The sequence below is a fragment of the Tetrao urogallus genome, assembly GCF_951394365.1.
Source record: "Tetrao urogallus genome assembly, chromosome: 1".
In the NCBI taxonomy this organism is placed as follows: Eukaryota; Metazoa; Chordata; class Aves; order Galliformes; family Phasianidae; genus Tetrao; species Tetrao urogallus.
In genome coordinates, this window is record NC_136813.1 from 115,524,536 (window position 1) to 115,545,425 (window position 20,890).

At 39.2% G+C, this 20,890-nt stretch overlaps 1 protein-coding gene across 1 annotated transcript; it reads right to left on the minus strand.

Moving 5' to 3' along the window:
• Nucleotides 1-228: 228 nt before the first annotated feature.
• Nucleotides 229-20,577, minus strand: GDAP2 (ganglioside induced differentiation associated protein 2; the record flags this gene model as incomplete). Its single annotated transcript, XM_079537708.1, has 13 exons — nucleotides 229-276; nucleotides 1,160-1,303; nucleotides 4,119-4,173; nucleotides 4,735-4,874; nucleotides 5,628-5,704; nucleotides 7,029-7,105; nucleotides 7,917-8,067; nucleotides 9,681-9,840; nucleotides 11,405-11,481; nucleotides 13,012-13,100; nucleotides 14,576-14,729; nucleotides 18,765-18,904; nucleotides 20,402-20,577. 13 exons carry the CDS (start codon nucleotides 20,575-20,577, stop codon nucleotides 229-231), a joined length of 1,488 nt encoding a protein of 495 aa, XP_079393834.1.
• Between the last annotated feature and the right edge of the window lie 313 nt (nucleotides 20,578-20,890).

The following is a 20,890-nucleotide window of genomic DNA, read 5'->3' on the forward strand; positions in this document are numbered from 1 at the left end:
AAAAAATCGACTTTTCCATTGGATAAATATATTTGAAATAGTTGTACAGTTCACAGTGGCATAAAGTGTTCTGATTGCTTGAGTGCTTGAAAATATCTCATCAGTAAAAAAATACCAGAGCTGGGGAAGGAAAACCCTCTCTCTGAATTCTGTGGGCAAATGCACAGGTTTTGGCAGACATCAGGTCATTGGATCCATGGGAAACCAACAGCATTGCAGGACTGCAGATCACAAGTCAGGGGATGGAGGATACGAAGAATAGTAAGGCCCATTTTCCTGAAATAAGAATAGAATAAATAGTTTGAACAAAAACCTTCTCCAATACACCTCAATGTAATGGATGCTAATACAGAGACAAAAACAAAGAGGTACTCCTGACTGCTTCTTCTGTAATACAGTGACCACAATTCACCCAGGACAGGACTGTGTTAATGATCACAAAAAAACAGGCCTTAGTTTTGCCTCTGTTTTAAACAAGCAACAACAACAAGAAGTCAAAAATTCAGCCACAACTATGATGCAAGGAAGCCAAAAATGCCAGGAGAGCAAGTTATTCAGTTCAAGACAGAGTTGCCTATGCAGCTCTGGCTGTTGCTTTGTAGTTAGAACACAACCTGTTTGAATTGACTTGGGCAGTGGAAATCACATTCATTCCACCATTTGGATAGAGACCTGGGATGGGGAAGAAAGGAGGAAGAACCAATGCTGTGGCAAGGTTCCCTACTTGATTTCCACTTTTCTTTGCTGCTTCCCCACTCACCCCTGCCATGTACTCCATACATGGCATAGGAAAGAAAAAAAGACAGGTTTTTTTTGTTTTTTTTTTTTAAACATAGGTGTAAATTATATAGCGTATGCATGACAAGTTATATATTGTAGACGGGCTCTTAGCATGTTAAGCTACAGTTCTTGGCTGAAGAAACAGAGTCTCTCTCATGCATACAGGAGGCTGAAACCACTGGGAACGAAGTCTGCTTCTTGGTCAAGCCCACTCCTTGGAGTACATACAAAATACTGAACAACTAGACATTCTCTTTGCTTTCCTCATTCTTAAGACGTGGAAATCAAGCCTTTAAAAGCTTTTGCTGACCAGAACAAGAGACACACAATAAGTACACTTGGGAGCACAGACAGATATTTGCCACATGAAGTCACTCACCCTGGCATCATACTCAAGAACAAAAGGAGGGAGATCAATCTGTTCTGGAGGTATGGCTGTGAATAACTGCTGAAGGCTTTCCACATAGTGGATCTTGTCCTTTAGCCCTGAGACAGTAAAGGTAGTGAAAAACCATGTTGAGACCTGAAGATAAACCCCAAACAAAAACTAATTAAGATGGTGCTGTTTCAAAGCCTTACCATTCAACATAATATTTTTAAAATAGGCTTGAGTTAAAACTGAGGCACTGATATAATTGCAATAACACGACAAGGTCAAACAGTACACACCGTTGTTTCCCAGCAAGCTTTAGAGCTTTAAAGCTAGTGTGTCCAACTCCATACCAGCTCCTCCCTAGCTGCCAATTTAAGTTCCCTATTTTCTACTGTAGAAAACCACAGGGTTAAAAGTATCAACTCTTTTTTTTTCCTTCCAGAAAACAGCATAGAACAAATAAAATATGCTGTCTCTCAGTTGGGTCATAACCTTAAGAGAAACTTATTACAATAGGAAAGTTTCATTACAAGAAAAAGGATCTCGTGTGGAAAAAGCTGCAAGTAGTCTACAACAACTTTTGTACACATTTCTGACAGCCAGAAATGGCTTTTACAATCATTACAGAAAAACAAGAAAAATGGCTCATAATGAAAATGGAGATGAGGATTATGAATATTAATTTGTGTTTCAATTTTAAAACATTCCAAAATCACAATCAAGTTACTAAACTTATGTAAACAATTTCTCTGGGTACGGTTATTCAACATCCACCTACTAATGCTTCACTCATAACACACCAGATTCTAGAAAGCTTTGTTGCGATGAATGGAGAGGTGAGAGAACTCACAAAAAAGATGCCCCAAAGAGCCCTTTATTCACATGTAGACAGCTAGAGCAATAACTTTTATGTACAAGAGTAAAGTGTATAGTATTTCAAGGGTATCTTAACACAAGTTGTCACTCAGCAACAATTGTGATAACCTAAAAACGAAACATAACAAAATACCCCCCCCCCAAAAACAAACAAACAAACAAACAAACAAACTGGGAATTGACCCAGTCCATTTGCCCTTCATGAATGAAGGAAAGCTTCTCATGATGAAAGTTAGGAACCCTTCTAGTTAGATGAAGTAACATTTGTTACTGCGGCCAGTTGTGTGATTTCACAGTAAAAATTGTTACTTTCCAAAACCACTCAAGAGAATTGAGTTCCTCACAGACCATAAAAATGCTCACATCAAAGCATAAGCAAAAGGCAGAATTAACCTACAAAAATTGACTGTGTAGGGAATATCCTGCTTCTACTTCTTCATGTTTTTGAGAAATTGCTAAACCCTGCATACTTAAAACCATGTGTTATAGACAAGCAGTCAGCCTTGGAATATATGTAATTTAAAAGTTTCATATCTAGAAACCAAACAATGTTTCTTGGCATCATGAAGTATGTAAGTACATTCATAACAATGCTTGTTTTCTAGGGATATGTGAATTTCCAAGTCTCTCTTATCTCTTTTAGCACAGAAATAAACACTGCAACTGTAAAAGACAGCAGCCACTCATTGTTCCAGGATTCAATAGCAGTCACCATCTCCACCAGGACTTTCTGCTGCATATCCTATATCATATTTCATAAGCAGGCTGTCTCTGCAACAGCCAGCAGCAATCCTTCTTGCCTTTCAGTTGAAGAAAATGGCTTGTCAGGATGACACTGACATATCCTTTTATCTCCAGCTGTGCTGCTAGAATTGGGTACAAACCAATTACATTTCCAGCAAGTCAGAGTTCTGTCTTTCTCATCCTCCCTGCTTTCTGCCAACTATCTGCTTCTCCTGTAGATCTGCCGAGTTCCACTGCTTTTCACAAAGGGACCAAAAAAAAAAAAAAAAAAAAAAAAGGCAATGCACTGGTAAACATGACTTCCCATCCTCCAACACAAAACATTTCCCAATCAAATAGAGTTGCATAGGAAGAGAGGAGGGGGGTAAAGTACTGCTGAGAACCTGGAACACTAGCATTTCCCAGCTTCAGTTTTTCCACTCAGTTCTGTGAACTTTAGTAATGCTGTTTGCCTGCTCATTCATTTTCTGAAGCATCAGAGCTGGAAGCTCTAATTCTGTACATATCTGAAGTCTGAGTGATAGGGGGAAAACAAACAATAATCCTGACAGAAAATGGAAAATACACTGCTGGGAGGCTGCAATCTCATCTGTGTAAAGACAAGAAGCTCCAAGTCTCACAGTGACCCAGCTGTACATGCAGAAAAAATATCTTCAGAAATTCAGCAGTTGAGAACTCCCTGCTGAACATGTAGAAACATATAGTTTTATCACATTTTAATCAATGTCAGAAATAAAAAAAAAAAAAAAAAAAAAAAAAAAGTTGAACAAATACACTTGATGTGAACATGGAGGATCATATTTCTAATCCTTTAATAGGACAAAAATTTTTAGGAAGGGCTGCTGCCTGACACTGAGATCATCTGAAGTAGTCACACAGAAGCAAAATACAGAAGAAAGAGCGCCATCTTTTGTTGCCCCACACAGGTCATAGCAAAGGATAGCAACTTACAGTTTGACCAGTTTTTCATCTCCTAAAGGACAGACAGGATTTTTCAGCACTCCATATGACAAAAGTATTATTCCCACTTCCCTTTGCTACTCCACACTCTATAGTCCTAAGTAATCTCATTGCTGCTTGACACATTTCTCTGTTAAGGATATACACAGCAAAACAGGAACAAGACAACTGCACTGCACTGTAGGCTGGAAGACTACAGCTAGATCAAAGGCAGAAATGGATTTCAAATTCTCTTAATGGAGCCAGAAGATACTGTCTAATTTTGAAAGCCTCTATATAACTTATGTTCCTTACACTACAGTTTTACATGCTACTCTGCCAGTATCCAAATTTTTTTTTTTTTTTTTTTTTTTTTTTTTTCTTTTCTTTTTACTATATACCTCACCTTTGAACGAAATGTTGGGTGGACAAAATATAATGCCTTCAAATTCCTCTTGTACCTGGTTTAAAAAAAGAAAAACAGCTCTTTAAAAGTGATATCTAATTATGTTCACCGAGACAGCAACTGTCAAAACACAGATCATTTTGCTTAAGTGCCTGTGCTGCCATTTTAAAAAGCTAGATTCTGTATAAGCAAGGGCACATACTAGGACTAAATGCAAAGAGAAAAAAATAGAATTATTAGTGTTTATTATCATAGCCTGTAATCTTTTATGTGGACAGTGAAAGTTATGGACAACTTATGACTGCCAATGTTACCCAAGCCTCTTCCCTCACAACTAGAAACATACTTCTAACGATGTCAGGCTCCAAAAGCTCCACTTCTGGAGAGACAATAAACTCCATATATTTATTTCTGTAACAGCTACAGACAGGAGATGGCAGAGAACAGAGCTTCTTGATTTCAAATATCGTTCTGAGCTGAAAAGTTTAAGTATTCCTTCTTCTTGCTTTTGTTACTTAGATCTTTGCCCCAGCTCAACAACTAAATGGGAAAACAGATAAAAGGAATGGCAAACATTTTCACAGAACAGAGGGGTTATTCTCATATTGACACTTACTTGGCATCAACAATATCATAGAGTTTCTTCAAGAAATTAGAATCTAGTTGATTGTAATCATTTGTAAGTGTATGGAAATACACTAGGACATATTCCTTAACTGCAATATGATCCATGACGTGGATGAAATACAGAAGAGCCTGAGATGAAAAAAAAAAGATGGAATTTATTTCTTTGAAAATAATTCCTTCACAGTTGCACTGTATTTTGATATGCTTCTTCTAATTCATTTACAGATCAGAAATTATGAAACTGCATGGCATTCCGTTTGAGCTACAAAAGCAAGGTGAATATTCCAAATTTTTAACTTGACCGCAGTCATTTGAACGTCTTTTTTGGTCTACCTGACTTCACAGATGGAGATAAATTCCTGCTGTTTTCATGAAAAACTATTTTCACTTGTTATATTTAACTTTGTGTTTTCCAGTTACAGAAGCAAGGTGAGTCTCTTTGAGAAGAAAAATGAGTTCATGTAAGGCATGTCTCTCTGCACAAAGTCCAGTTCCTTCTCCAGAAAAGCCATCCCAAAATACACAAAATTATATAGGGACTAAGTTTTGATCTGTTTAGGTAAATATTTTTTAGTTACTTTTTAGGGGTAAGCACCGATCTACACTCTTTCTGGTGACCAGCAATAGAACCCTAGGGAATGATATGAACATATCAGGAAAAGGCTCTTTGCCAGGAGAGCAGTCAAACATAGGAACAGGCTCCCCAGGGAAGTAAGGTGGTTCATGGCACTGAGCTTGCCAGAATTCAAGAAGCCTCTGGATGATGCTCTCAGATTCATTTAAGCCATCTACAGATAATACTTCTAGTATTAACTCCAAGTTACTCTTATAATCTAACTCTCAAAAGTCACATTCAATCTACTTTAGTTTTACAAGTCTTACTTTTTCCATGTCTATCAATGTTACAGGGATATTTCTTCCAACAACTACCATCACTGTGCGACCGCAGTTATCCACACCTACAAGAAAAAAATAACATGATGAAAGATCTCCCAGCCATGTCAGATTCCTAAGCTGTTCCTTTTTTAAACCAGGGAAACACAACTCAGAATTTTCACAATGCCTCCAGTTTCTATCTCAGAAATCAGAAGAAGTATCCTAGAGTTATTTCTCACTATGCCAATCTATGCTGGTCTAGAAAAGGCAGTTGCATCATACCCCAGAAACTTAAGTATCAAAGAATATAATTTTACATCAGTTGTGCACATGACATTTACCTAAATCAAGAAATACCAACCCAAAACACGCCTTGTCTAAGACAAAATAATTAAAAATTAAACAAAGTGAAAGGTATCACACAGCCTTGGTATTTGTATAAAGATGATGGTAAGCATCTGGAGTTTCAGGAGGCAAAAGTTCTGAGTAGATTTTCTCTGCAGAGCCACTGGCTACGTAGACACAACTATGATTTTAAAAGCTTGACTACTTGCTTCTTTCTGTCATGATGCAAAGGCAGTACTAAGCCACTAGGACCAGCAAGTTTCACCTTCAAATGTGACACCATCTAAAGAAAAAGAACGAGAACGTACTTCTGCTTCCCGTACTGCAAGGATCTAGCAGCTAATACTTTCCACCAAACTCATCAGGATGTTCATTCTCTCCCTAATTTCCATATCTACCAAACTCAAGGTTATAAGATATACTTCTCAGGCTACTACACCACTAGTGCTGTAAGGAGGATGCAGGGAAGAGTGACTCAAATTCAAACTGAGGGAAAAGGAACAAGACTCTTTCTTCAGAGAAACTGCATCAAAAGCTGCTTTGGTTACTGTTCATTCTCTGCATTAATCACTTGAAAGCAACATTCATTTATTTGCAAGAAAATGGGTTATTCAGATCAGGCAACGAATTACCTCACACAGAGCATCTTCTAATTGGCTTAATCTAATGGTACTTATTACATAAAAACTGCTAGCAAAAAAGCATAACTGCAACTCTCTACAATTGTTGCTGAACTAGACACGGAACATTACTTTTTTTTGTTTGTTTGTTCTTCACATTCCCATTCCCACTGAGCTCATTCTTCCTTTCAGAATGTTACTGGTTACATTCTGCAGATAAATTTAGAATATGCAAGTATCCTCAGCCTGTTAAAGAGAAGCTTTTTGGGAGTTTACCACACAGAGTTCTAAAGTCAATTAAGAGAGAACGCCTGCTTTACTACAGAGGCACTGACCTAGCTCGATGATACTATATGTTGTACTCATACAGAAAATGTTACATTTTTATTCTGTATTTGTATCCTATGGCAATATACATCAGTTATCAGTACCCTGAATTTACCTGTCTGGTACAAGGCTTTAAGGGAAGCAATGTCAGAGAGGTCTTCAGCTCTTGCTTGACACAGCCAACGATTGTAACTAGAAAAAAAAAAAAAAAGACATCTGGTCAAATTTACTCCTCCCCCTTTGGCATTAAAAGCCTGAAGTAATATATGGAGAGAAGGACAAAACAAACTCTCTCAACATGGATTTCTGACCAATGGAGCTTCTTTCAAATTGCAAAAGTAGTGTCAGGGAGGGAGGGAAAAAAAAAAAAAAGTGCTCACAGACTCATCTAGAGTTTTATTGGGGCACTGAATACGCAACTGCTGGTACACAATACAATTCCTGAATAGGAGTCTAGAAGTTGTACCCAGCAACCAGAGTCATATATGGGTATTACTTTAGCTTTTGAGTGGTGAACAATTTGACAAGGAATGGCAAACATAATTCCTCAACAGCCTCTAATATTGGATTGGCTTCTTTGAAAGTGGTCAGGTACATTAAGTTTAATGGCAGAAGAGAAAGAAAACAAAAAAAACAAGAAGAGAAATAAATGGATACTGCAGCTTTTTCATCTTTCTACTTTGAGACAAAGAGGTAAACTTCTGCTAGCTGCCCAGAGCCTCTGAAGCAAACAGACAATACTAAAGCCAGTGACCCCACCACATAGAGTGGTGACAAAGCAGTGACATCATGTGGCAAAAGGCCAAGCCAGCTGTTCCAGTGCACTGGGCATGGCAGTGGATTCAATGGCTTTCCTTTTGCTACCCATTCCATTCAGAACAAAGAAGCTGCTACTGAGACCGTGGGTGAAACCAGACTTAACAGGTAATGAAACGAACACGAAGGTTGGTCCTCTGAACAACTAGCTAACCCAAAACATTCACACAGACAAGGAAATTCTCACTTCCTCTGGTGCTGTTTTTGAAGTGCTGCCTCTGACAGCTGTCCCTGAAGGATGAGGCGTCTCTGTTTATCAACATCTCCCTCCATGCGGGCAAAAGCATGGGAACCAATGAAAGACAAATCTGCCTCCAGCCCCTCTTCATCTGAAGCATCTGCAGTAGAAACAAAGGTAGCATAAAATGTTCAAGCAGCGTATGAAACAGCAGTGCTGCTTCTGAATTGCTGTACCTCAGTGAGCCAACCCATTCATCATGATACACAAAGAACACAATGTACCATGATTATAACACATACTTGAGAACTGCAGACTTAACCTTAAGATGTTGGTTTGTCTGTAAAATAACTTTGCGGGTTGTAATTATCCCCTTGTAACAAAGGGAATGACAGATAACTCTCTCAGAAGGACTCAAAAAATAAGGTCTAGAAAGAGTGACTTAGGGTTTATGATTGTCTCAGCTGTCGAAAAAGGAAAAGTAAGCATGCAGAATGACATGTGCTGCAGTTTTATTCAGTTTAGAAGCTCTACTGCAGGAAAGGCTCAGCTCTTCTTTTGCACTGACACTGCTGTAACAGAGGCTGTAGACAAGTTGATAACCTGAGTTTGATTATCTGCTACCTGGCTGTGAGATGAAGTACAACAGCACAGGCTCACTCGCTGCTAACAATATGAGAATGCTTCACTGAACTTGACATCCTCAAGGAAAACTGTTGAGGCTTCTGGTACTGCCTCTCTGGGCAGTTCATATAATAACTGAGTTTCATAGCTCTAGTACAACATGCTATACTAACAATGGGAAAAAGGCCACAAGATTCCACCACGCATTTGCCCCCATATGTGTTAAACCAAACGTTTCATAAGTTGTTAGCCAGTGGTTGAATGTCTCACAGCAATCAGTCAAAGGAGCAAACATCACTAGCCAGAGGTTTAGGTAGAGAGAGGAAAAGAAAACAAACAAGAAACTGCAGTCTGAACAGCAGTAGCTACATTATAACTCGTACCACAAACAGGAAAATTAAGTTACTGGTATCCTTTTTGCATACTCAGCTTTATTGCTACCAGCCATGAAAAAGCATAAAACCTTTTAAACTTACTCTGAATTCTCTGCTTTTCATAGCTTAAGGCCTCACTTGAAGTGCAAACTTTTCACAGGACTACTTAATGGGGAAGACATCTAAGTCCATTCCCACTGTTTTAATTTTCATCTCTCAACATCCAATCCTGAAACTCAGGCAACCTCTTTACAACTTGAATTCATTCACTAAGCGTTTGACAATCACTTCTCAAACACCTGGAATTATTTAGTTCCTCTACCTTTTAGAGTTTCTGCTAATTTTCATTAAGTACCAGTGACAACAAAAATCAGATCAAGATGCAGACAACATTTCAAGACATGGTGTGTGAAAATCCATTAACAACAATGCTTGTATCAGTCAAGGACTGGTACAATTCTGAAGGGGAAAAAACAGTCCTAACCAACTCGGGAGAAAAATTGCAGAAGGAATGAACACCCTATCTCTCCCTCCAAAAAAAATAAAAAAACAGATTTACCACATCCTCCAGTCACCCTCCACAGAGAAGCAGAAAGCAGAAGTTGCTGCTGTGGAACATGCAAAGCTTACAAGGCAGCTTGACAATTCTCTTTGTTACAGCTTGTCTTGGATGAGGTGGCATGGGAAGACATCTCTTTGCTTGCTATGCACTTTTTCCTCTTTTTCCCTGACTTTCACACAGAGACCTTATTCCAAAATTCAGTTAAAAACTCACCATCTGGAACACCTGGCTTTTCAGTAATCCTGATCTGCCGTTCTGGTACTACAGGCTCCCCTTCTGCATTACCAATATCTGCAGGGAGGTAAGGCAAGGATTGTATCTCTTCTTCCAAAGATCTTGGAAAATACAGAGGCATCAACTTCTGGTAAGTGGCCTACAAATAAGAAAAATGCGTGAAGGTCCACCACGCATCCTTACTCTTCAGACATATAGCACCTGCCCTTATAGCAGGGAGCTTCTCTGAGGTCTGGAGGCAAACCACTGCTTCCCTGGATAGCTTAATTTGGGCTGTTACTTGGCAATAAAAGCAGATAGCATTTCTTAATTTTTTTTTTTTTTTTTTTTTTTTTGCCACACTGAGAAGATCCTGCTTTGAAGTCATGAACTCAGGTAGGAAGTAGGTAATTCAGTTTTGTAATGAATTTACATGGATGACAGAGTCAAAGAATGCTTAGATTAAAGTTGGTCGCTACAAATCCCCATTAAGTGATTTATTTTCTTAATCCAGAGGAAACAGAATATGAATGGTGCTGGTGTTCTCCACAGGAACAACCACTAGTAAGTCTGATATATATTGAGAAATCAATATTCAAAGTGTTATCACCTATCTGAAAACAAGTCAAGAAATATCAAGGTTGTTACTTCAACAAGCCAGCAAGCAATGTTTAAGGTGTTTGTATGTGATTTGTGGGTGAGTTATACTGGAAACCAGGGCAATCTTTTAAAAGCACAAGACAAAAACACTGTATAAGGAGCAAGCCTTGCACAAGAAATCTGTGTTCTAGCTGCTGGAACACATTCAACACATGTATTGTAAACTCTAATACTGACTCCTGTTCATAGCTCAGGAACAGGCAAGCCAGAAATGGAAATCACAGAATCACAGAATCACCCGGGTTGGAAGGGACCTCAAGGATCATGTAGTTCCAACCCCCCTGCCTAGCAGGGCCACCAAACATACACATTTAGATCAGGTTGCCCAGGACCCCGTCCAACCTGGCCTTGAACACGTCCAAGGACGGGGCATCCACAACCTCCCTGGGCAGCCCGTTCCAGGGCCTAACCACTCTCCTCGTAAAGAACTTCCCCCTAACATCCAACCTAAATCTTCCCTCCTTCAACTTGGATCCATTTCCCCTAGTCCTGCTATTGTCAGCCCTTATGAAGAGTTTACTCCCCTCCTGGGTGTAGGTTCCCTTCAGGTATTGATAGGCTGCAATGAGGTCGCCCCGCAGCCTTCTCTTCTCCAGGCTGAACAAGCCCAACTCCCTCAGCCTGTCCTCATAGGGGAGGTGCTCTAGCCCCCTGATCATCTTAGTCGCCCTCCTCTGGACCCTTTCCAAAATCTCCATGTCTTTCTTGTACTGAGGGCTCCACACCTGGACACAGTACTCCAGATGGGGCCTCACAAGAGCCGAGTAGAGAGGGACAATCACTTCCCTGTCCCTGCTGACCACCCCTCTCCTGATGGAGCCCAGGATCCCATTTGCCTTTCGAACACTTTCCCCACTGAACATGGTGACTTCTAGAAATACAAGCAGTGCTGGATAAGATGCTATGCTGGCAGGAAACAGAAGGATGCTGTTCAACCAGAGTCTAAGTGAGACAGGATGATTTGTAGTGGGAGTCCCAGTCCAAAACCGTGTGGGAGTTGATTCTGCTGCAGAGAAGATCACACATGCCTATGAATTTTGATAGAATGAACTTCAAGAAAATACCTCTTCAAGCTCAGAGACTGCAAACACAACCTTCTCCAGAGTCTCCCCATGAACCTCCAGGAACCTTCTAACTGTGCCTGCAAGGAAGAACGAATGTAGTTAGAAGAACACATTTACACATATGACCACAAGCAAGGGAAATCAGTGGAGTGCAGAATAGAGAGCGACATCTCCCCCCTTACACAAAGTAGCATCACAGGCAGCACACAAACATGGATTAAGTGGTGGTTTAACAAGAAATGGGGCATATCGCAAATTCCATCCTCATTCTCTCCTGCTTCTCACTTTAGAGATGGATATGAAAATTTAAGAATCTGTGATTTTAGCTTACTAGGTACACTTCAATTTGTTGAACACGAACCAAGCACCCTGCAAAAACCAAGCCAAATCCTTCCTTTGGAGAAGAACTTTTGAGTTCTAAGCAAGTTGCCAAAACCAGACGTCCCTAGAACAAGTCATGGTTCCCTCAGTTACCATAGAAGCAGCTTGACAGCAAGCCATATAGAAGTTGGTACAAAGCAAAATCAGACACACAAAAACTCAAGGGTCAGCTATGCTAAAGCAGCATACAAAAGTTATAAATGGAATGCAGACAGAAGGAGCAGGCCGATAGAAATCAAAAAGGCAGAAAAGTAAGAACTAAGCAAATACGTAATATTCTTCTCAAAGAATGCAAAAACACACAAAGTCATTTCAGCCAAGGACTTTTTGTTTGTTTGTTTCTAGTAACCTCCATTTTTTAATTTCATATTGATATACTTGAACCCAAACTTGAATTTTTTTTAATCCACAAAAATTTATTCTAATAAGTTCCATGCAACAAATGATGCAATTATGAAACAAAAACAAAACCAAAAACATTTCTCCTTGTTTTTTTCTCAATATGGTTCATATTAGCATCCTTTTAGAGTTCCTAGTTCTCAGTTTGAGAGACAGCGAACAGCTGATTCCTATGCACTGTTTTCATTCCACTTGTGAGCTTACAGATACACTCATCAGTTTCAATGTATTGCAGACTGAAGATGACTAGCCTTTGCTATTCCTTGCCTTTGCCTACTCTTGTTGGCCTCTTCTGAACTTCTAGTTTTTCCTCCAACACACAACTTCAGAAGTGGATAAACCACACATTTCTAGCATAATGTCCTTTGTTTTGTTCTGCCTTGCTTAGCTTGTTCCTTTGAACTCTGTTAAGCTGATGTTTGCAGAAATCACTACAGTCTCAAGGTTTAGCTCTCCAGCATTAGCCCATCGTGTGAAGGCAGAACCATACAAGGATAGACAGTGGACAATTTTTTATTTTTTTTTTAAAATTACAAGCAAGCTCATCTTACTCTTCAGCATCTTTTCCAGCTCAGTAATGAACACATCGAACAGTAGAAGTTCCAACAAGAATTCTCACAGATGCTTACTGACAACCTCTCAGAGAAAGCTCATTTGTTTTCATCCTCCATTTCTGTTCACCCATCTAAAGCTTGCCTCTTTATATCCTCCTCTAACACATCACAGTCCCCTAAAAAAGAACCTTTCCTGTATCAACACCAGGCTGCAGAAATGAGCAATCTATTGAATACTACCAGTGAATTTACGTCACTTCCCAACAGACTTACGCAGTGCTATGTGGGTGGCATCCTCCAAGGGGTAGCATCTTTTCAATGAATTAATGACACAAAATCCTACAGAGCACATTGCCTGTTCCCTGAAATCCAGAAAGAGAAATAAATAAATAGAAGCATCATCTACGGTCAGATGGAAACAAAGCTTCACCAATCTAGTAGATAACACCAGTATTTATCCCCTGCCTCTGTGTAGTAGTAATGTCCTTTAGGTTTGCTCAGAAGAATTTTTTACCTGGAAAGATACATGCCTACCATCATTAAGCAGAAACTGAGAGAACCATTAATGATTCCACACCATTTTCCTTCATGTTTGTTCTCAGTTTCTTCTTCTACCTCAGCTACACTGTTTCTGCATTTTCTCACATCCTGAATGAGAAAGTTCTTCCATCAGCTTCCCTGTAATCTTTTCCAAAACTTTCCTTCCTGCATAGGATTGACAGTAAGGGTAAGAAAGGGGAAAAAAACAAAAACAAAAAACAACAAAGCCAGTGCTCTTCACTGCAAATACCCTATTCCCCAACCTGACCTTGTATGTATTTTTTGGGGGGGTCAGTAGTCCAGACTCTGACTGAAATGGCTTACTTGGTCATAGCTATGATTTGACAATCATTGGCATGGAGTGACATATACTTTAAGAAAAGCAAGAACAGGAAAGTGCCACATTCCTCATGAAAAGGAAAGCAAAGGTGCAGTCAACAGTCAGAGGAGTTTGAACTAGCTCAGAGCTGGTAGACAACAATTCCATAAACATCAGAAGTTACTCTAGATAATAGAAGGACTAAAAGGCACTCAAATTAGTAAGCAGAAACATCAATACTTCTTCATTATTCATAGAACGCTCAAATCCAGTTCTGACTTTGCTCATCAATTTTAAGGCAAAGACAAGCAAATAAAACCCAATAATAACAATATACACTAGAAACTTTAGCTGCAATCTGGATTACAAAACACCTACTACTGCACTGTAACACACAAGTCAGACTTGGGTGAACTGATCTTCCCAACCCTAGATAGATATAAAGTATATTTCCTGACACTGCTTTTGTTCAAGTTTTGTTCTTTTTTTTTTTTAAATGATGGCTATCATTACAACAGCCATCATGGGAGAAGAACAGAACACAGAAAAGCAGAAACCGTAAAGATGAACTGTTAGGTAAGAGGAAGTAGAAAACACCATAGATGAAAGAGAGGAAGAATTACAAACTCACCTGCAGCAAATATTGATTTAGAAATAACCTTGCACCCTGACACAGAATTGCAGCTACAGTATGAAAGCAGACAGGCCAAACATATGCATTGTTGAAGCAGTCAGATGTGCCTGTGGGTATGTTCATGTGGCTGCACAAAGACACAAGAAGCTGCTGCCTGACCAAATTCTTTTAAACCTTTTTGGCAGCACGGAGCCCAGCACAATTATTTATTTCTCCTCAGAATGAAGGAACACTGCACAGCTCTAACTACACGGCTTCAAGACCTGAACCAGCTCAGATCTCTGTGCAGACCAAAGCATAAGGAGAAAAAGGTGTGCCATGGATGGCTGCTGCTATATGCTTACTTTGCAAGTTGCAGGACATTCCGGTAGCAGCTGTACAGAGAACTCTCAGCTGCTGTGCGATAACGACTTTTGTATTTGGGTCCAACTGTGTGAATGATGAAGCGTGCAGCCAAATTAAATCCTTTGGTGAGTTTAGCTTCTCCTGTCCTGCATCCTGGGAAAAAACAAACAAACAAACAAGGATTCGCACCAATGTCATGAAAAGAAAGTCAGAAGTATTCAAGCTCTTGACTTTCTCTAGAATCAGACAAGTTTCATCTTCACATGTAAAAATCAGTACTTTTTGCTATCGAATATTAAGGATAGTGCTCTCTCTCTCTCCCAAAGCAGCTGCTTAAAACTACCTAGTCATGCTGAATAGGTAAGAGCTCTGCTGATTCCTCCTGATTTTCAAAACCATACATATAAAGACAAACCATAAATTGCTGGAAGTGCTGTCTTGAGTGATTACTATGCTACGTAGAGAACACCAACACAAGTATCCTTCAGAATTTAACTATTTGGATTTCGGAGACTGCTTTAAGGAGCTTTGCAGTCTTTTTATCCAGAATAAATCTTTACAGCTGCTGGCAAACCTTCCTGAAAACAGAAAAAGATTGAGCTCACATTTCACCTACGCTCCCAGAACAAGGTTACATTCATTGTTTCGCTAATTTCTTAGTGTCCACAAGGCAAAAGTATGATTCTCAAAGGAGATCATACCTTTCTTGACAGACCAGATGTCTAACCTGAAGGCAACCAAGTTAAAACAACACATTTAATCTACTTCCCGCACCCTCCAGTTACATACTCTAGTAGCATTTTCTACATGCTAGCACACACCTTTACCTCACTTTAGTTTACATTTCTCTTTGGCAGGTCTCTGCAAGTTAGTCCTATGTAACTCCTGCAGTCTTTTGTTAGGAAATCAGTTTATCAGAATCCTTAAAGACATCCACAGGCCCTTGTTCTTTATTCACTCTGTCAAGACATTTTGGGTCAAAAAAAAAAAAAAAAAAAAAAATCCAGGAACTGCTGTGGTGCTTGAAGTCTGCCTTTCCTTTAAGAAAGGCACCTGGAAGAATAGTCTGCTAACTTTCCCCCTTCTTCAACTAAGTCACTTCACATGAAATCAAGTCTACTGTGGTTCTGAACAGATGAAGTACTCCTTTCAGTCCTCCTTCCCTGCCCTCAAGGGGGAGCATTTCCCACCTTCTTTCTTTTTCTTGTACAGCTGCACTGAGCCACTTAAGCTTTCAGGCCTGACTGAAAATGAATCTTTGCACTGGATTAGTTTTTAACCTGATCTTATAGATTGCCATTGCCCATGAAAAAGAATGAAATAAGAACGAGTGGCTAGGACAACCCTTCTTGTAGCAGAACTGCTATAGCTTGGCTCAAGTCAATTAGGAAGCTTCATGCTGGACAAGAATGCTTACCTCTTCTCCCTCTCCACTGTATTTGTTATGGTGCTCAGGCTGTATCACAGCATTTAAAAGCATATTTTATGGCAAGATGTGTTTCAGATTGAGAATCTTACTGAAGACTTACAGCACGCCTTCTTAACAGCAACAACACATTTCCTTTACGCTAACTCTTCATAAACTTTTTTTAATCTTACAAATCATGTCATTATTTTTACAGATGTCCACTTTGTTTCTTCTGGATTAAGAAGGAAGAATACAACAGCATACCAAGCATATATTTCAAACTACTGCACATCCTTTGAAATGCTTCAACTCAGGAGAGCACAACTAGATACATTCAAGGTGGGAAAATTAGAAGATAAAATCAAAGGAGTAAATGTATCAAATATCAAGCTATTTTCTCCTATGAAGACAGGTTGAGGGAGCTCCAATTGTTCATCCTGAAGAAAATAATGTTCCAGGGAAACCTTACAGAAGCGTTTCAGTTCCTAAGAAGGCCTATAAGAAAACTGGAGAGAGACTCTATCAAGTGATAGGACAAAGGGTTAATTGGCTTTAAACTAAAAAAGGGAAGACTTCAGTTAGTTGTTATGCTAAAATTCTTCACAACAAGGGTGATGAGGAACTGGAACAGGCTGCCTGGAGAAGCCAACCCTAGAGGTGTTCAAGGCCAGATGGGTCTCTGGGTGGCCTGGTCTAGAGAGAGGTGTCCCCGTCCATGGTAGGGGGATGGAATCAGATCATCTTTAAGGTCCCTTCCAACCCAAAATATTTTGTGATTCTATTCCTTCTCTTTGGTCCATTGAAGTCACACAAACTCAAAGGAGCAACCCAAGACCTGTAATAAAAATCATTTTAAATATTTTCTCTTTCAGAAAAGAATGAAGCAAGCCTGAGGTACAGCTCTGAACTCGGGAGGGAAACTAATACATTCAGACAACTAGATGCAGAATCAGTTATTTCTAACTACACTGACATCACACTTAGTGCTTCCCAATGCTTTCTATGTAGAGAGCTCTACAAAATTTATAAAACTATATTAAGCAGCAAGTATAATTCCTGTTTTAACATATGGAGAGAGGTGAGCCAGTAGTGACTTGCGCAAGATCAAGGTTTGGGAAATCTTATTGTTTACCTGGTGATATTTCAAACACTAAAGCAGCCTCTTGTACTTTGGAATGTTAGAGTGGAGAAAATGCATGCAGTGGAAAAAAAGCCACACTGGAATTGGAAGATTACTAGGATTTGCTATTACAGAAGGTCTTTATTAGACTGCAACAAGCACGTGTGGATAGGAAAGCATATATCAATAGCAGTTCACATGCAAGTCTGAGCCCTTGGCTATAGTATTTCTTTGTTAATTGAAACTACACTTTTCCCAGGAACACAGAAGTTTTAAAGAAAGCACAATTCTTCAAAAGTTAGCATATCACATGCTTTAAAAATCATGATTTTCCTTGGACTGTATGAAATATATATATATGTATATATAAGAGAGAGAGAGAAAGAGAGAGAATTAGGAATAACTGAGCTGAAAATCACCACTACACTCATCCTACACCTTTAGACTAAAACCCATGCATTTTCACTTCTCATCAAGAACAATCTATGGAAGAAAAAAAAAAAAGAAAGAAAAAAAGAGCACAAAAAGGAAGTTGAGTTGATGAATGATTAACTAGTTTCTTATCCAATGCCCCTTCTGTTCCTGCTACTGTTAAACTCATATTAAAGAGTCCATAACTGTCAGAGTCATAATCTAGCTTCTCTTTCTTCTCCCACACAACATGCCAATCAGTATACTGTCAGAAAAGAATTCATTTCTGAAAGGATCCCATCTCAAGACTGAAGGAAAACTATCAAAAACAGAGAAATAAATCTGTAGCATGCATTAAAGAGTGCAGACACTCTTTTAATCTAAACCACATATGGTTCAGGATGGCAAAAGGAATTTAAGGAATTAAGCCCAATTTTTACAGAGAACTTCCTATAGAGCTGAAAGTCCTTGAATTTTAAGGCCTCTTTGAAACCTTGTCCCTCCCATCCCACCTCATAATGAACTGAAAGAAGCCCATGTTTATTTCAGAAGAATGAATATATGTAGCAGGATCCTAACAGGATCCAATAGAGTAATCAGTATCACTCAGGAATCAGTCTGGTCTCAAAATTCAGCTCAGTACCATATTCTGAGCAACCTTAATTTTAACTGCAACCTGTATTAGACTCTGGTATGACCTTGGATAACTATAAACTCTTGATTCCTCACACAAAATAAAAACAAGACCCAAACACTCATTTTTATTTATAGGCATTGAGAATAAATTACTTCCTGAAAGATAGGAAGAGAAAGGATACACTGTCTGTTTTGAAACTCACTCAATTCCTGCAATGGCAAACTTAAATTTATTTCTTCCACTCACCAAGCAGATACACACTGAGCAAGAACAAAACCTGAAGCTATGTAAGACAGGTTCCTACTACAGTAAAAGCTCAGATGAGCAAGCCATTCTAAGTAGCTTCAAATAATAATGGGAATTCTTGTAACACAAAGTACGTGCTCAGCAACTTGCAGGCCTGTCAAAAGTTTTCAGTGATCTGTAATTTGAATGACAAAAGTGGAGGAGTATACTTGAGTCTATCTTCCTCTCTTTATTTCACTTAATAACAGACACCAGGGAAAAAAAGGAAAAAGCTGCATCCTGATTTTAGTTCATGCCCAAATAGCGATTCCTCAAACTATGCAAGGACTGCAGATTTCAGAAGAAAAGCCATCTTGTGCTACTTACCCTTGAGCTTCTGAAGTTCATCCTTCAGGTCAGGCCCAGCATGCATGAAAATACTTTCAGATACTGGATTCTTATCGGTGAGAGACTCGTTACTGGTATTCACTATGGCTGTACAGTTCAGTAACGCTACGTCTCCTTTCCTGAGGAAACAGTTCATTGCAGGTTACATGTCAGATTAAGCAGCATATTCTCAAATGAGCATTTCCTTGTTTGTTTGTGATATGTTAAAGCATTAGCAATATCCCACAGAGTGTAGTGTACCCTGATGTGCTCACCGTGCAGAATCATCCTTTGTCACTGATAGAGACTGATTGCACATGATCCTTTATTTCCTTGAAAATTCTTAACTTTAATAGTAAACTTAGGGATATACGCATAAAACAGTGTTGTAGTTGTGTGTGTAGGGTGGTTTAGTCAGCAGAACATGCAAAGCAGCATGGAATGTAACATGTTCCAAAAGTGGGACATATTGTCTCATATCTTAGAGATAAGATGACAGACCACATGGCGTATTATTTCCTAAGTGTTAACAAATATTTCTATCTGCTTTTTTTGTTGGTCTGCAGGAACATTATCCAGGGCACCTGGATAATGGGTGTGCAAGACCAGGCACTGCTGGTCTTCCTCAGTGAAGATCTCACGTAACACTGCAACTAGAAAAGTCTTCATTGCTTTTGTTCCAAAATTGTGAACTCACTATTTGATCATGTTGACACTGCTGAATAAGGGTCAGACAAGCAGAAGATAAACAATGCAGAGATCCATGCAAGAAGATGGAACAGCAGAACTCTGACCTGCCTTTTGTCACAGAAATAGTCATTACGGATTTTGGAATCAAAGAGCATAGGAAGGGAAACAATCCCCACGCACAGAAAGAGATTCAAATGACAGTTCAAAGTGCACAAGCTTATTTTACCCAAATCCAAGTCACAGCAGATGTTTAGCTTTTAGTTTTTCTTATTTCTTTGATTGGTTCAGGAAATCCACAAACAGCCTTATTTCCTGCATGCATGAACCAGGAAAGAGGCTGATCCCTGAATCTGCACACTGAAAAATCCTCCTCTGTTTATACTGCTTAAGAGAGTTACTCATCTAGAGAGTAGGTTTGAGTATCTGATACAGAGAAAAGAAAAACTGATGGAGTAGGTTCACCTTAGCACACGAAGGTGAATAGATTTCGGTAGAAAACGCATGGAGACTGGAAGATAGAGAATGGAGAGAGGAAGGAAAACAAGAAAATGGACCAAGCAAGCCACATAAAAGAACCACATAAAAAAATACTGATAAAGCCAGCAAAGGAAAGGAAAAAAACAGGTAGACAACAAGCGTATATATTTTAAATAAATTTTAAAAAGTATCAGCACCTGGCTAGGTTTCATTATTAAAAACCCAGTATGGCAGCAAGAAGTATAATTTTGATCTGCTGCATCAAGGAATGCCTATGAACATGTAATTTACAACATATAGCATAGCGAACATCAGATTTGCAGATTTCCAGTGAACAAAAAAAATATTTTCCTCTCAGATCTGTAATGCTTGTTTCAAGAAAGGAGGGCTTGAAAGCTTTTTTTCTATAGCATTGTAGGAAGCAGTAAATGGAGAAGTGATGACAGACACTAGAGCCATATGGAACTTACCACAAGACAATTTTTGCATTGAGGTCTTTCCTGTATGGAAAGGGTGACCTAACATCGACTTGAGCTTTTTCAACAGGATTTTGGTAAGAATCCACCTGGGTAGCCTCACGGACATTACTCCAGCCTGGCAGACTGTCAATATCCACAAACTGGGAAGGAGCACCCAAGGGATCCATGGAATGGAAGGAACAACTTCTTTTCTCCTGTTAACTTATCACACTCCAATTCTCAATGGAGTCTTCCGGATGCTTAAGGGAAGGAAATCAAACCAGGTCACCAGCTGTTAACACAATGCAATTCCCGTGCAGCCAGACCTTTCACAAGACCACAACACAACTACAACTAACAGAATTATCTCCAACTCAGCTTCTCTTCCTTCCTAGTTTGGTGATCTGTATTACAAAGGACAAGGCAAATACTTTTTTTTTTTTTTAAGCAATGCATGACAAAAAACACCTTCTCTATTAACCTGGTCCATCTGATTCGCGA